General features: G+C 33.6%; 2 protein-coding genes across 11 annotated transcripts; one reads left to right on the forward strand and one right to left on the reverse strand.

The window, feature by feature from the left end:
• Positions 1-2,158: 2,158 nt before the first annotated feature.
• On the forward strand, positions 2,159-6,928 carry LOC146921237 (uncharacterized). 10 transcript variants are annotated; one of them, XM_085714658.1, is made up of 10 exons: positions 2,159-2,333; positions 2,510-2,602; positions 2,680-2,719; positions 2,938-3,005; positions 3,282-3,428; positions 3,859-3,924; positions 4,077-4,278; positions 4,372-4,491; positions 6,218-6,432; positions 6,546-6,928. In XM_085714658.1, the coding sequence occupies exons 3-7, from the start codon at positions 2,710-2,712 to the stop codon at positions 4,134-4,136; spliced, it is 351 nt and encodes a 116-aa protein (XP_085570784.1). In that variant the 5' UTR covers positions 2,159-2,333; positions 2,510-2,602; positions 2,680-2,709; the 3' UTR covers positions 4,137-4,278; positions 4,372-4,491; positions 6,218-6,432; positions 6,546-6,928. The 10 variants fall into 10 exon arrangements, with proteins under 10 accessions (XP_085570784.1, XP_085570780.1, XP_085570781.1 ...); XM_085714654.1 differs by adding an exon at positions 5,263-5,319 and having other exon boundaries at positions 2,558-2,602; positions 2,680-3,005; XM_085714655.1 differs by having other exon boundaries at positions 2,558-2,602; positions 2,680-2,879; positions 2,931-3,005.
• Positions 6,929-10,485: 3,557 nt separating this feature from the next.
• Positions 10,486-16,622, reverse strand: LOC146921238 (pyruvate dehydrogenase complex E1 alpha subunit). The gene is made up of 9 exons (XM_085714659.1): positions 16,240-16,622; positions 15,128-15,496; positions 14,929-15,008; positions 13,531-13,608; positions 13,248-13,343; positions 13,082-13,153; positions 11,396-11,449; positions 11,197-11,262; positions 10,486-10,902 (listed from the first exon to the last, which is right to left on the reverse strand). The coding sequence occupies exons 1-9, from the start codon at positions 16,556-16,558 to the stop codon at positions 10,858-10,860; spliced, it is 1,179 nt and encodes a 392-aa protein (XP_085570785.1). The 5' UTR covers positions 16,559-16,622; the 3' UTR covers positions 10,486-10,857.
• Between the last annotated feature and the right edge of the window lie 895 nt (positions 16,623-17,517).

A 17,517-nucleotide genomic window follows, 5' to 3' on the forward strand; every position in this document is an offset into this window, starting at 1 on the left:
ACTTTGAAGGATTGAGATTTTCTGTCTTCAAACAATGAGAAAAGAAGAAGAAAAGAAATAAACACATTATAGATTATGTGGTGGTGATGAAATGCTTCCGTCATGAATTTACAAGTGGCTGGCTACATTGTTCGAGTTTGGTACTATAAAGGCTGATCAACGTGGCCTGGAGGTTACGACAGAAAGGATAAAAAAACAAGACAGAAAAGAACAAAAGTGAGTAGTTGTGTACTTCACTTTGAACTTTGAAGGATTGAGATTTTCTGTCTTCAAACAATGAGAAAAGAAGCAGAAAAGAAATAAACACATTATAGATTATGTGGTGGTGATGAAATGCTTCCGTCATGAATTTACAAGTGGCTGGATACATTGTTCGAGTTTGGTACTATAAAGGCTGATCAACGTGGCCTGGAGGTTACAACAGAAAGGATAAAAAAAACAAGACAGAAAAGAACAAAAGTGTGTAGTTGTGCACTTCACTTTGAACTTTGAAGATTTGACTGTAGAAATGATGAATTCAATGTTTGTAATGATTTATTAAGAGAGTGAGTGGTGAAAATAATTTTAAAAGAATGGTTATTTGAACATAAAAAGTTCAACATTGTATTCTAAACCATAATAGTATTTATAACTATTTATATGCTTAGAAGAGAAGAAAAATAAATAATTGAGTTAGTTTAGTGGAAGGAGGTAGTCGACTTTTACAATATGTCGATGAATTGTTGAATAAGCCACATTTTTATCAAGGTTAAAAAGTTAAATGATCTCAGCGGCGAGATTGAATACCCAAATCGAGTCATAGTTCATTAAGAAGTCAAATGATCTCAGCAACGAGATTGAATACCCAAATCGAGTCTGAGTAAATGCTTCCAAGAAATTGGCTTAAATTGAAAGGCTTATCAACTAGCCATTATGCTGGATATTGTGACAAGTCTCTTCTATTTTGAAACTTCATGTGGTTATATATTAATGTCCTTGGTAAATAAATGCTTTTAATCCATTTAACTTTTGTTGATCATAGCTAGAAGCAGACCTAAGTCATGAGCAAGGCTTTACAGTCTTTTAGAACAACCCTTTGATCTCGACCCTTGACTTTCGTATTTTTTAATATTACAATGTAATCTTTGAACCTTGTCAATGATCGAACTTAAAGATATAAACTAAGTCCCATTTGATGAGTAATTGAGAACAAGGGAGAGGGATATGGAAATGATGACGTAATGAAAGACAAAGTCATTGCTAGTAGCAACGATTTGTCACAACTTATCACGATTTGTTGGTTCATATAATGTTCACATTTAGTGTCGGACAATGCTATTGCTACACAGGAACTTTTTTTATAGACAAATAATAACTTAAATATTTCAAATTCAACATACTTTCATTTAAAAAAAAACAGACAATATTAATAAATTAAACATAAATATAAATATCGTGTAAAGTTTATTGTTTGCTGGTTTGCATTTTTCTCACAACAATGCTCCAATTATTAGTGGGGTAATAGTCACTTTGGTCACTGAAATTGTAATGAGTAGTTAAAATAGTCATTCAATGTATTAAAACAACCAAAGTAGTCACTGATTGTGCATTTTGTTAGTCAAAATAGTCCTTAATGTTAAAATATTTCATTAATATTGTCATATTAGTCCTCCAATATACTTACTTATTGTCATATTAGTTCTTATAACTACATGTTTATTATCATTTGAGTCCCTATTTGAAAATAGTTATTGTGAACATTGGGAGGTTATTTTAGTGTCAAGGACTATTTTGACTAACAGAATTCACAATCAGAGACTATTTTGAAATTTTGATACAATGAAGGACTAAAATGACTAATCATTACATATCAAGGACTAAAGTGACTATTATCCCAATTATTAGTTCACAAAGTACAAAACTGGGTGCAAAATGGATCTTTCTAGAGTGACCCAAAATATTTAAGATCTACTACTAAATGATTATTTTTCAAAAGTGGACCTACCAATAATATAACAAATATCTACTAACCTAGATAAGAAAATAAATGTCTGTGTTTTTGACCATTTTGCCCTTCTGAGGGCATTTTGGTAATCTACTTATTTGAGAAGGGGGCATTTTAGTAATCTCAATGTTTCCACTAACATTTGGGCAATATATGGAGTGACTCTGGAAAAGGAAATCAAAAAAAAAAAATGCGTTCTGCTTTCTCTAAAATACGCGTTCTCTAAAACGCTTTCTCCGTCACCTGCGATCTTCACTGCCGCCGTCAATCTCGCCGTCGCCGTCGTCGATCTCGCCGTCGAACACACTAATCTCCACCGTTCATCATCTTTTTCAGCATGCATGTCTAGGTTATTGATGTATTTCATTTTTTGTGTTGTTTGTTTTTATTAATTTTTTCTCTCTTTTTTGATTTGGCTGTTTTATTCATTTCCTCTTTGATCGATTGAGAGAATTGGGTTTTTGTTGTTCTCATTTGTTGATCTCATGATTGAATGCTTGATTTTTGTTTTATTGTTTTTTCCAGAATTTTTTTTTCTCTGTTTCGATGGTGATTAGGGTTTCATGTGTTTAGAATGCAGATTGGCCTCAACAGGACTCTCTGAATCGCGTCCAACTGGTATGGGTTTTTTTTGTTTTTGTGTTTTGTCAAAGATTGTATTTTTGGGTTCATGCAATTTTGGATTTTCACTACAGGATCTGTTGGAGGCATTTCAAGTTGCAATAATGGATACAGGTTTAAGAAAAACATTGATTTCTGTTCTGCTTATCAAAGAGACTGGTCAAGCTATTAGGTCCACTGGTGTCAAAATATTGATTGTTTTCTTAGCTCCCACTGGTCACCTTGTGAATGAGATATGTTGTTCATAACTTTGTGTTTAATTCACTATTTTTCAATTCACAAGCGTGATCTTTTTGGTGAATTAAGTTGTTTCTTGTGCATTCACATTGCAGCCTATGGTTCTAAAGGAGTTGATACATGGAATTTGAAGAGCTGGCAGAAGGAAATTAGTGACAATGATGTATGTTTATCTTTTCCAGAAAATTACTTTAGGCTTCTTTTGTTCATTAGTGATTTTACTTTCATGATTTGGAGTATTGATCGCTTTTTAGGGCTCATGGACTTTTTAACTTTAGAGCTTACTGTCAATTTATTTTTGAATTTATAAGAAATTAGTGACAATTTATTTTTAGGTTTGTTAATTGCTTGATTTATTTTTGAATATTATTATCATTCATTATAGAAACATTATAACTTGAACTAGATAATGAAGATATTACTGATTTTAATTTTGCAGGTATTGGTCTTGGATGTGGCTGTCAATGGAGGGACCAAGGTTTCTGACAAAGAATTTGTTGTGACTACAGAGTTACTTATGAGGAAATTGCTGAAGGTGGATGGTATTAAGGCTGAAGGTGATGCTAGGTTGCAGAGAAAAGCTGAGGTAATGTTTATGGTGTTGAGAGTTACTGACTTGAAAGCTTATGATTGAAGATTTTATTTTGCTCAATTTACATTGTTATAAGAATACCATATATGTGCCAAACAAAATCATGGTATTAAAGATGAGAAAATTATTTCTTTTTGATTCTAAATACAACAAAACAATTTTTTTTGAGATAGGTTAGAATAGAGTAAGCTAAGAATAGAAGCTACAAATAATGGTTCATCTTCTATATATGTTAGAATAGAAGTTTGGCAAGTTTACAACACACATTGAAAAAAGAGTGTATGCTTATGTTTTCCTTCTATATTATATATGTTTAAATTTGTTGTTTGAGTTTCATTTCTGAAGAGATCAGTTGAACCGATAAAATAGCAAACATGAGACAATCATGTGATTTGGAGAGTTGACTGAATATATTTTTTTGCAGATTGTGCATTCGATTGCTCTATTTCGGGTTGACTTCGCAGGAAGAGGAGAGCTTACTGAGCGCCAGGTCTGTGAATTAGTCATTACTTTAGCCCGTTATTTTAATCGCAAAAGTTCCTCTTTTTATTATTTCCTTCTCTAGGTTTGTTTTATGTGAAGGTTTATATGATGTTTTGCTTGATGATGGCTTCCTTAAATTTTACTTACTGTGTTTTATAGATAATACCTACAACATCAACCAACAACACGAGATTGAGCCAAGGGAGACAATTGATCTAAATCTCTATGATGTCATTTAAGGAAGCTCAATACTTTGTTTTTCAGATGTCACATTCATTGTCTTCTTTAATTGTATTGATTTATTGGAAAATTTCAATTGCTCGACCGATTCCTGGAGCGGCTATTTGCACGGAATCACAAGGTATGCTTTAAAGTTCTGTGCTTGTGCCTTTCTGCTTCCTTTTTGTGGCCAAGCTGCTACTCATCTGCACCTGCCTTTGCTAAATGCTATTAGGTTCTGATCTTCAGTCAGTGGACCAAAGTGCTAGATATAATGGATTATTATTTTAGTGAAAAGGGTTTCGAAGTTTCCAGGATTGACGGTTCGGTGAAGCTGGATGATAGGAAACGGCAGGTCTATATCAATGCTTGGATAACACAACTTTTAATCATACACCTCAACTTACTTTTGATTCACTTTGACACCTTTTGTCCTTTTGGTGTTATGCATTTTCTTCTTATGAGGTATGTGGATGTAATTATAAGCATAATTCAGATGGTTTTTAAGCACTTTCTTTCCTATTGCAAATGGCAGATTCATTCCCATTATTGACACCACTAATTTATTGAATTTCAAAATAATGAGTATTATCACAAATCATCAAAAAATGATGTGAAAGATCTTTTTTATTGATTAATAATTTCATCTCCCTGATATGTCAGTGTTCATGCATCCTCTTTTTTGCATTTGTTCATGCATCCTTCTGTGATGTGGTTACAAAAGAAATGGCTTGGTCTTCCTGCCCCGTTAATTATTTCTGGTCTAATTGGCTACTACGTGCACTTCTAAAATTTATCTTCCTACTATAATATATTGATCAATTGTTACTTTGTCTTTACATGCATATGGAATTTAATGAAATATAGCCATTTGCATGTTCCTATTAGATGAGCCAAGGAATAGAGTCAATGTAAAGATATTCCATGTTTTGTTAAAAAAAATGAGTTTGCTGAGTTTATCTTGTCTGTTAATAGATAAAAAGTATGTGGTTGTTCTATTATGTGTATATAGCTTTGATCTATAATTTCTTAAAGCACATGCTCTTCTATCTCGATGAAAAAATGCAGTTAAAGTTGTCTATTGTTATTTTATTAAAAAAATTGATTGGCATTGATTTGATTGAAGTTTTGGCTTAATGCAAAGTAGAATCATGGACAATTTGGTGTTCAAGTTGAAATAGGGGTAAAGTTTCCTCGACATTAAAAGTGCGTTATATAATTTTGGACTGTATCAACGTACTCCTTTTTTTCTCGAGTTATTACAAGTAGACTAAGCAACCTGTAAGCTTACTATGTCTAAGCAACCTGTAAGCTTACCATGTAATTGACTAAAAGCACATCACAAGGCATACTTATATAAGTTCAAAATTTGAGTACAGTTTGTAATTGATGCAAGTTCGTTTGTTGAATCTGAACTGTTTTAAAAACAAGCGAGAACAACAGTTTGTGTGGATCAATTTTTATAGTTTGAGTTCGGTTAGTGTAGTGAACCATGTTTGAAACATCAGTTCGTCAAATCAGAGAAACAGTTTGGTTCTTTTTAGTGTAGTATGATTTGGTTTTATAGTTGGGTTTTGTTTTTCCGTTTATTTGAACAGTCCTAACTAACTGCTAAGATAGTTCTTTGAATTCCCAGAACCAAAGCATTTTCTTAGTCCTCTAGGAATGTTGTACTCCATATTATGTTTTTATGTAAAATAAAATGATTAGGTTTTTATATTATGAAATAGGGTAAGATGATTTTATTGGTAATTTTATTTGACTTCCTTGAATAATTAGCTTTCACTCTATCTATTGAAATATAAAGGACTGCCACAACTACTAACATAAATATAATATTTTAAGTTTTTTCTACCCATTTTTTCTATACTTCTATTCTTTTCTACCAAAAATAAACCGTTCTTTCTTTTTTCTTCAAAAATTTATTCCACCTTCCTTCTTGCCCCATACTATTATTCTCAATATTATGATGTCTTTTCTGCTCAGGAAATTTGTGAATGTTTTACATACATCTTGGTGTGGGTTATGCAATCTTGTGGTATAAATTTCATTAAGCAAAACACTTTGTTAAATTTCTATAGGATCCATGGCATCTTCCCTCAACAATGGAGATAAGAAGGCTGTTAATGGTGCAGGAAGTTGATTTCATGGCTTAGAGGATCAAAGATTACATCGGAGAGAAGAAGGCTGTTAACAGTTCTGTTCTTTGTGGAAATCTTTGCAGAATTGGTTTCACCGTGTTTATTAATTGAGTTCCAAAAATGAGTTATTCAAATTAGTATTTTTTGTACAACAGGTAATTTTTGGGGGCATGACTAGCATTTTATTGATTCAACTTAACTTTTAAAATGAAATTTAGATACCTCTTGGTGTAGTGATTTTACTGATATTTGGTGTATTATGCTGTAGGTGGAGAGCATTTGGATATAGATAATTTCACTTGGCTGCAACTTCGCAACGGCGATGAAATAATTCAAGAATGCAAAAGCCCTTAATCGTTGCCTTATAGATTTGTAATGATCATTTTTTCCACCATTAGATTCAATTCTTATTAGCAATTAGAAAATTATTATCATGTATTTTCGTTAGTTGCTTTCAGCTGTTTCTCTGCCCTGCCCTTTGCAATTCTATTAGCATTGTATTGGTGTAATTTATTATGTTTTAATTTGAGTTTGGGATCTGGTTGCTGTTATTTCAGCATTTGATTGTATTGTTGATTGGTCTAGACTCTACTTGTGTTGAGACCTCTATTATCTAATTTGTCAAGAGTAGATATTCATTTCCGAGTTAAATTCTGTTTCTCTTTATGATAAGTTTTTTATTTTATTACATTCCATTAGTCATTTTTAGTTTATGATTCACAACGACTTCTCAAATATTATTGATGTTTTTTTTATGTTATATTTAGTTATCAAAGAGGTACAATATCTTAATAAAATGTTCTGTTAGTGTATGTTCAAAAATTGTTGTTGCTAAATAATTGAACAAAACAACACAACGAGTTCTCAATATCCACGAGAATGATAGTAACAATTTGTACTAAAGAACATATATTTTTTCTTTCTGAAAGAATTCTGCAAAACAATTTTTTTGTCAAAATTTATTATTTTTTAATTTTAAGAAAGTACTGAGATTATTTTTCAAAAAATTCCTCTCATTGTGTGCGCCATCCACACCAAATTATTACATAGCGCCAGAGGTAAAGCAGTGAGGCCTGAGGAAGGAGCTCAAATGATAGCCAAAGTTGAAATAAAAGAGAAATGAAATGATTTTGTATGGAAGACACGCCATTAATTCGATAGAGCTTCAACATCCAAGAGGATCATACACAATCCACCAACGATCATTTATTCAATATTAGAATTGACATGAACGAACATTATACTTTTTAAGTCAAAAAGGTCTTTACCCACTCATTTTGTTTCTTTGGTTCATTTTGTGTGATGTGAATATTGGTGTTAATCCGGTAACTCTGTGACAGTTGCGCTTGCTTTTATAAGTTTGGCTAACATGTAATCGTAATTTGCACATCATTGGTTCCTTCATTGGTTCCAATTAGTTTAATCTTAATTATGTTGTTTTCCTGACTTCATGAACAAAATATATGTTTTTTTCTTTGATAAATATTTCTAATGTTTGTGCAATATTCCTTAATTTGCTTATTTTTCCTTTGGAACAATTTTTTTTACAAGATACGTTGTTCAACCTGTGCGAAGCACGGGTTTGTAACTAATTCTCTTAAAAATATTCATCTTCCTTCAAAATCAAATCATTCATCTTATAAGATAGTATAATGGGTAAATTCTGAGGTGTGTGTGTTTTTCTCAACAAAAACATCTAAAACACACAAATTTAGAGAAATGTAATGTAGTATCCAAGTTTCTTGAAGCAAAACTATTGAGATTGAATCTGAAATGATGGGGGTGGGAATATGGGAAAAAACAGTTATGAAAATCGAGCTTCATCTTCGAGCTCCAAGTTTAATGGTGTTGTGAGAGTGCTTAAATGTTGGTGTCCTAAAATTTGTGTTGTTAGAAAATCCAATACTTCAAAAAACCCAGGAAGACCAATTTATGTTTGCCCTATGGCAAAGTTCTAATGAAAAGAGGTTGAAGATGATTGAGGAATGTAACATTTTTGTAATAATATTATCATCAAATTAGTCCCTGAATTATTTCTCCATCTATCAAATAGATCCCTACGTTATATTAAAAAACCATCAAATAAGTCTCTGGATTGTTTAATCAGATATCAAATTGATCCTTGAAACATATGTGTGCAAAATAAACTAAAAAAGCCAGAACACACAAATTGAAACCGAAATATTATATGGGCAAAAGTCATAGGCAAGTCTTTTAAACTCCACGAAGCATCACTTCTTTGGAAATTCAAGAGTTGGTATAAACTCCATGAATTTAGTAGGTTAAGTCGAACCGGGTGGACCATAGGTTGGATATGGAACCCTAATTATGCCAACAGAAGTAGGATGAGCTGGTGCAGGATCCCTCATTGGTGTTTGCTTAAGCCTATCAGCTGAAAGAGCTGGTCCTCTAAGGTCATGCCTCCTTGGTGCAACACCCTGAAATTGCAAATTCAATCAAATTAGTCCCTAAAATCATAACATAATCAATCATATCAGTCCTTCAATTAATATACTAATTGCCAAACTGATCCTTAAAATTTAGGAGTCATGTCAGTCCAGCATTTGCAACAGCATTTCCTGCAGTTTCTACATTTCCAGGCACAACATTTGCTGGCACGGTTTAGTCTTAATCACAAACAAAACAACATCAAAATACAAACCCTCTTCAGAAACTGTTTTATTCAACCTATAATTTCCTTCATTACTTTAAAAAGTTTTTAGCACAATAGTTTTTCGGTTGGATCGAGGTCCACTTCTGGAACCCCACCCACATTAGTAGATGCAATGATCCTCTTTAGTTTATAAATGTGCAACTTTGACTGTTTATCATTTTAGAGTTATTAATCTGCAACATTTACATATATGTTCTTAGATAAATTGTATCAACATTATTAAAAAGAGTAGAAACATGAGCGCAAATATGAATCGGTTTTAGTAATAAATAGATTTTCTAAATTATAACTTATTCAAACATATAATAAAGAATTTCAAAACCATAGTATTCTAAATGCCCACGGATACCCGTGGGTAAAATCTGTCACGGGCATGGAGCGGGTAGCTAAACGGGTATCCACGGGTATAATAAACGGGTATTTGACTACCCATTATTATATGGACACAGACACAGATTTGATTGTATCCATAACCACGGGTACCATACCCGATAATAAATTAAGTAAATTACTAAAATATTTTTATATATCATATCTTATTACTTAAAGTTGTTACCTTATTGAAGAAAATTTTACCGCCCACCTAAAAATCCTCAATGATAACCTATTTTTATTTTAAATTTTTTTAATTCATCTTATTAGGTTCACCGTTTCCACTTCATTCACATCATAAAACATATAGATTATCTAAGAATCATAAATTTCCTATGGATTATATATGATTTATGAAATTTTGAAAGTATTATGTATTGATGTTTAAAAGTTGAGGTTTTTTGGTAATTAAAAAATGTTTTTATTTGTACCAAAAAATAAATAAATTCAAAACTTCATGGGTACCCATGGATACCTGAATACCCACGAGTACCCGTATAGTGGGTACCCGCGAGGTTAGATTGACTCTGCATAGTGCAGGGGTGGGGGATCAGATCAAGTACTCAGTTCACAATTATTCTACTAAATTAACTTTACAGTTATTGAGTTGTTGAAAGCCACTACTTTTCCAATGAACTTTAGCCTTCTCAATTGTTGTCTTCGCTGCAACTTGCTTTGTATCTCTCTCTACAAAAAAAGTCCTTGACGTTTTCATTTGTTACTCGTGATAAGCCGTTTTGAACATTTCATTTTCTAACCCGTGATGCAGGAGTACTTTAAATATTGGGTTATGGTTTATAATTATCTGTCATTTCGCAATCTATCTGTCCGATATAATATTTTGTCTAAAAAGTAGCTAACCCCCGTGCGAAGCACGGGTTTGTAACCAGTTCTGTAAAAAATGAGTGTATAAGGTTTGTACATGTGAAAAATGAGTGAATTGAGTGGGGCAGGTAAGGACATCTTAAGACAGCAAGAGAAACAAAACTCATCATCATTATACACGTCCTAAAGCCATGATTAGCTTCCGGAAATAAGAAGGAAAATAATAACGAGTATCCTAAGCGTTGAGAAGGTAAAATTATCATTAAACCGAGCAATAAAAAGCCTCTATATCCAAGATTTCAATCCGCAAATTGCAGCAACTAAAATTTTGAAAATATTTCAAAAGAAACATGAATTCTTGGATAGTACCCAAAAAATAGTTTCAATGAAGCACAAGATGGTGAATATCAACAAAACTAATGGCAAAAACTTGCCACCTATTAACCAAGATTAAGGGGAGTTGTACACAAATAATTCCTCAAATTTGCAGAACATCCAAATTGTGCATCTAACACAGTAATGCTTTACCCAAAGCCTATATCCTCCAAAAAATTACATGGCAAAAAGTATGCATTTCCACCCCCATTGCTATTCAAGGGTAAATTTCCTATATACGCCGAGAGAACTCAAACAATAGACTCAGATTTGTTCTGCAGAAGAACCTTTTTATTCATCATATTGATCAACCTGGTACCACTAAATTTCCTATTTATGGCAAAGCAGCTCTCACTTCTTTCCTGTCAGCACCAAATGCCTGCAATTAAGAAGATTGATGCACCAACAGTAAGAGTGTTGTAAAAGCATACTAACTACTACCAAGTAATCTTAAAAACCAATGAACCTGTCACTGAGTTGTATCATAACACTGAATCGAACTATTCAACTATATTCATTATCCTATACATTTCTAAGCCAGTAGAATCTCAAACATCAAAAACAATACTATCCTCAATTTTAAAGCAAGAGATTATCAAACCTGTCATACATAACTTCATTTTTTTACTTCAAATTTAAATTAACGGATAATGAATAGGGATGAAATCAATACCTCAACGCCATATCCTTTAACATATACATTGGTAAATAGATCAGATGGCTGTGGCATTGGACTCTCCTGGAAATCATAATAGAAAACAAAAAACTCTTAAGATCGTAAACTATATGCAGTCAATAAATATGTATATATATAAGCTATGTAGTACACAAGTAGGAGCTTAGAGAATAAACAGCATAGCCATGTTTCTTACCTTTGCTTTAGCAATGGCTTCATCAACTTCTTTTCTGACTTCTTTTTCAGTGTCCTAAAAGAAGAAAAGGAAATCAAAATCTTTAGCATCGCATCAAATTCAAATGTTTATATATATGCATGCATACATACATATACACAAGTATCTAAGACATGTGCAAAATAAGATAGAAAATAGGAACTATTCAAACTTCATTCGAATAGAACTAAAATCTCATAGGCAGAAAAATTATAGAATAAAAAAGATTGAAAATAAAATCATGAAATATATTTTGTCTTCTATATTTTTCAGATGGCCCATTTCATGGTACAAAATGTGGAAATAGCTATGGACAATGCAATGGAAACGATAACAGTGACTGGAGCATAGCTCCTCACGGAAATGGAAATGCAAAGCTAGCACTATAACACTCTATTCTCCTGAGGAAGAATCTGTTTCTTCTCACAATGGCATGCAGGTGTATCATCTTTAGTCAGTCGGAAACTCAAGTGGATTGGCCTATGTATCAGACCAAGTGAATTTTCGACAAACAAATTTCTCTCACAAATCATCAATGCCCTCCGATGCCTCCTTGCTCCCTTTATAACCACATCACTTCATTTCTAAATTCTAATTCTCAACCCCCCTTCTCCGAAGTGCCACCTGTCCATTCTATTATGATTTCCCCCTCCTCGTCTAACCATTTCCCTTTATCCTCACTAAGCAGCCAATAAATTAAACTAAAATTGGTTCATAGCTCCAAGTCCAAATGAGACCACAATACACAGAGTAACATAATTCAAAATTGACGGACAAGTTCACAAATCACAAGATATATTTACAACTCAGCACACAAGTTCAAAATCAACGTACAAATGATAAATTGAGAGGTTCAAAAAATTACTAGAGTGAAGGAGGGTGGGATTGGGTTCCCCCACTGGAGCTGGATTCAGCTCGGTGGAGGAGCTAGGTTTCAACTCATCAGAGTTAATTTCATTCACCTTGCAGACCTGTTGGGTTCATTGCAAATATGCAACAATGGTGCAATATGCAACAATGGGTTTGTTCATGTTTTTCAATCGTGAGGTTGAGACTCTATACAACATGATACACCTCCTTTGAAGGTGAATGTGTGTTGGGACTTGGGACGTTAGATATATTTATCCAGTTGAGTGCAAAAACTGCGACGTTAATGTTTTAGGCACTGCCCTGTATTTCTAAACTAACAAATCTGAATCACCTCTCCCTTCTACACTTGCTCCTATTTAAGATATGCCATCTATGAAGCACAGACACTCCTCGGATTAGGCGTGTCCCAGTGTCGGACACGTATCGTGTCCGACACGACACCGACACTTGTAATTACACTGAATTATGTAATTTTCTCAAATTATTAGCGGTGTCGGCGTGTCCGTGTCGTGTCCGTGTCCGTGTCCGTGCTTCATAGTATGCCACCCCTGTTCTTCAAACAACTTTAAGTAACAAAGTATTGATATTCAACTGTAACTAACTGTTAATATTTGGGAATATCTAAGCTGAAGTACGTTCTATTTATGGAGTATCTTCAGGAAAAATGCAAGATTAGATTTAGTCACAGCTATCAAGATACAAACCATAGTATGACATGCATAGCCAGTTCTGAAATTAGCGCATTTCAATATTTCACAATTAAAGGATCAAGAATGAATTCCAATTTGATGCAATCACCTTTAGCTCCTTTTCGGTAGCAATGTCATGAGACAATAACAGCTTTTTTACTCTCTCAATTGGATCACGCTCCTACAATCATATTAGTCAAGAGAAAAAAGTTAAATCAAATTTGTACAAATTATTAAACTAATACAAAGTTCACATGCTGGAAAACATGACAAACCTGTCTCACACCAGAAATTTCATCACGTGTTCGGTATGTGCTGCCAGGATCAGACATAGAGTGACCATGGTATCTGTAAGTGTCCATTTCAAGAATCTGGACAGAATAAACATTACGATCCATAAATTAATCAAAATCTGAGAGATTAAAAATTGATGATTTAATCAGCACTAAAATGAGAATTGTCAAGCAAGTAGATGAATGGTTAACTTAAAATATTCAATTGCTAATAATTAATTTAAAGAAACAAATTAAGGTATTCATAGCAGAAAAAATTACTCACAATGGGTCCATTCTTCAAAGCATGCTCCTTTGCAAATTTAACAGCTTGTTTCACAGCAAGAACATCCATGCCATCTACCTGAAAAAGTATTAAAATACATTAAGAATTATTTAACATTGTTTGAAAACACATGTATATAGTAGGGCATAAAGGTATGCATCTTACTCGTGAAATACACATAAATAATGGTAGCAAAGAACTTGCACACCCAACCAAAACAGACCACTTATAGGCAATGTAGTTCTACATATTTAGACAACAAAGCATGATGATAATAAGAATGAAGTATGAAAGAGAAGTCCACATAAACACCGATGTCAATATTCGATACAAGAACAACAAAACTGACCAGCACTCAAAAAATCAAAACCTAATTCAGACTCTTAGAAAAGTGATCTGATAAGACTTAAAGATTCAAAAATAATAGAAAGAGGCCTCAAATCTTATTGAAGTAAAAAGAGGAGTAGAGAGCGAGAGACATAGGAATAATATAGTTTTACCATTATATCCAAGGAACTTGTATCAAAAGCAAGCTAAATTAAGCGCAACCATACAATGAACAATCTCAGAACTTTTAGCTAAGGCAAGCTAAATTAAGCATACGCCCTTCATTATCAAAATACAAATGTTTCTCTCAACACAAAACACACAATCATCAAGCTTTGAGAAGCATATTCAATAGATTAAAAGCCCTCTCATCAGACAAAATAATCATAACAGGACTACCCAATACATAACCTCCATTTACAAGTTCAAATGTCATTTCTGTATTGGTATGTTTATTGAACTAAGAGTCCGTTTGGAATGCCTTATTCGAGCTTATTTACTGACATAAACAACTTATGGCATATCCATAACTGTTTTCAAATTTTTTCTGTAGAATTATTTCTATATGTTCTCCAGGACAGCTAATGAGAACAACTTATAGTTCATATGAACTCAAACTCATGAAATAATTTGACTTAATTTAATCTTTGAGTTGTTGATCAAAACAGGGCAAAGTTCCCTTATTAGTAAACAACACTAATACAAATCCACCCATCATTCCCTTCCAACCGAAAAGCTACACAATAAACTATCATGAAAGCAGAAGGCATGAGTTTAAGTTGCCTTCCTCAACAAAAAAATTAACCATTTCAACGAATCTAATCATTCACTTTCACCAAGATGACAAACACACAAACTATGCAGCACTGATACTTCAGATTGAAAGTGTGTCTGATGACTGACCTGTGCCAATGCCCGACACCGACTTTTATTTTTTTTAAATTATTATCGGTGCCATTGAGTTAGTGTCTATGTCTGGATAAGTGCTTCGTAGTTGACACTCAACAAAACAAAAACACAAACACAATCCAACCAAAAATCAACACCAAAACACAAAACCTTGAAACTCACCTTCAACCCAGGAACATAATCACCTCTCTTATAATAAGCAGGACTCTTAGCAGCTTTCCATTCAGCAGTTCCCATTCCATCTAAAAAATCAAAAACCCCAAAACACAAATCAACCACCATTTTAAATCAAACCCAATTCTAAAATCACCAAACTTTAACAGCCAAACAAAAAACATTCAACAAAAACAAACTCACTCACAATGATTATTCTCACAAACCAAAATAGCAGGAAGATCCCAAAGAGCGGCAATATTAAGCGCTTCAAAAAGCTGCCCTTGGTTCGCAGCACCATCACCATACAGTGCAAAAGTAACACTCTCATTCTTCATATACTTTTGCCCAAAAGCCAAACCGCAACCAAGTGGAACCTGAGCTCCCACAATCCCATGACCACCAAAAAACCCAGAATCCTTCTTATAAAAATGCATGGACCCACCTTTCCCTTTAGAGCACCCATCAACTCTCCCCATAAGTTCAGAATAGACTTCCAACAATGTTCCGCCGCGGCCAAGGAAAGTACAGTGATCACGGTAGGCAGTGATAATACAGTCTTTTTTGGTGGTTGATGCTGTTGATAAGAATGAAATGAGAGACATAAGAAATTTGGAATTGATAGACTGAAATTGATTGATTGATTATGGTAACTATTATAACCAACAACAAGCGTTATTTCACTAAGTGGAGTCGGCTACATGGATCAAATTACGTCAATGTTCTATCATAAACCATATTTTAGTCCAACTCATTAAACTCTAAATCTATCCTAGTAGTTTCCCTTGGTCTTTCCAGGTCTTCATTTACCTGTCTTCATTTACCTCTTGTGATCTGACTATCCTCCATTTGATCTACTCTCCTTACTATAGAATCTACAAATCTTATCTTTACACGCCCAAACCGCCTAAACCTATTTTCTACCATTTTTTCTACTATAGATGCTACCCCAACTTTCTCTAATATTTTCATTTCTAACCTAACTATTTCACATGTAGTCTCACCACACATCCAACGCAACATCCTCATTTTCGCTACACTGATTTTATTCGTGCCGGTTCTTAACCCCCTAACGCTCTGTTCTATAAAACATCGTTACAGCTGTCCGACAAAATTTTAACCAATATAACCAACTAACTTAACAGGGCCGCTCCTAAGATTTTTTAATGTTATAGACGAATCAATAAAGTTGCGCCCTTTTAATTATAAGAATATATTTTCAATAGAATTAATCAAATTGGTCCCTGAACGGCCGCCTCTTCCGTCAGGGCCACCCTATATTTTAACTAATATAACCAACTAGTAACTAATTGTAACTACCTTCCATGCCGACTGCGACGGCTTCCTGACCATCATAAAGATGGCAGAAACCACGGATGAGTTTGGATTTGTAAAGAGAATCCGCAGCGATTTCCATACGACGCATTAGAGACATGGTATGGAAAAAGTCGAGGAGTTCATTGGGGGTTGTGGTGACGGTGGTGGAAGGCGGAGTGCAGTTGTGAGCGGTGAAAGGGATGGAGGTTTCGATTGAGAGTGTGGTGTCAGAGGAAATCGAACGGTTGTGAGTGAAGATGGTGGAGATTGGTTTGATGAGATTTATGGTTGAAGATGATGATGATAATCGTGATAGTGCCATTTCAAAAAAATAAAAATGATGAAGATGAAGATGAGGATTTTTTTGTTGTTGTTTTGTTTGAGTTGTGAATGAAAATGGTGAAGGAAGGTTTTATTAATTTTGATGGGTTAGATGTGCGTGTGTAATTTTTTTGGAATAAAAAAATGTGTAAAATATAGGGATGTAGTGGGGAATTTTGTATTGATTGATTCGAAAATTGAGGGGAAAAAGAAAGAAAGAGAGAGGATCTGACTCTGAGTGTAACGAATGAGAGAGATGTTGGTGTAAGTGTTGGATTGGATGCTTGTAAGTGTAAATTCGTCATTTCACTGACTGCACTCAAATGGGAAGTATACCCGTGGTTAGCACGGGAATCGTGTTCGGCATGGGTTGCTCAAATAAATCATTTTTGTTTTAGACGCATTTTTGGTTTGTAGTTATTCCGTCTTTTTTTGAGTAAGTAGGCTATTATCTCCGTCAATTTTTTCGATATTAAAAAAACTTTAATTACCTTTTGAAATTGCACAACGGTAATCAATTTAACTTATTCGTCAAATTCTTCTGTTAGTCAACATGAAGTTTTGCAAATACCCCATGAAGTTTTGCACATATGTGCAAAATGTCCCGTGAACTTGAAAATCTATATTTTTTTTTCTATCTTTGACTCAAAAGATATTAAAGGCAAACAATTAACAGATAGCTTTAATATTTAAGATATGTAAGACGCATTCTCTGAATTATCATGATAAAAACTGGTACCAAACAAAGAAATATAACATAAATAACTTACTTTTATTGATGATACAATAGGAATATAAGTGTTAGCCAATATATTTTACTAGCTGTAATAAATGTGGTCAAAGTATAGTTGACCTAGATTTAAAGAAGATTCGAACAGAGTGTTGTGTTGAAAGCAAATATGGGTTCGAAGATGCTAGAAGACTTCGATAAAGCAGTTTTCGAAGGTGGTTATCAACAGT

Source organism: Medicago sativa, chromosome 5 (genome assembly GCF_051527215.1).
Source record: "Medicago sativa cultivar Bolivia chromosome 5, Bolivia_mono, whole genome shotgun sequence".
NCBI lineage: Eukaryota > Viridiplantae > Streptophyta > Magnoliopsida > Fabales > Fabaceae > Medicago > Medicago sativa.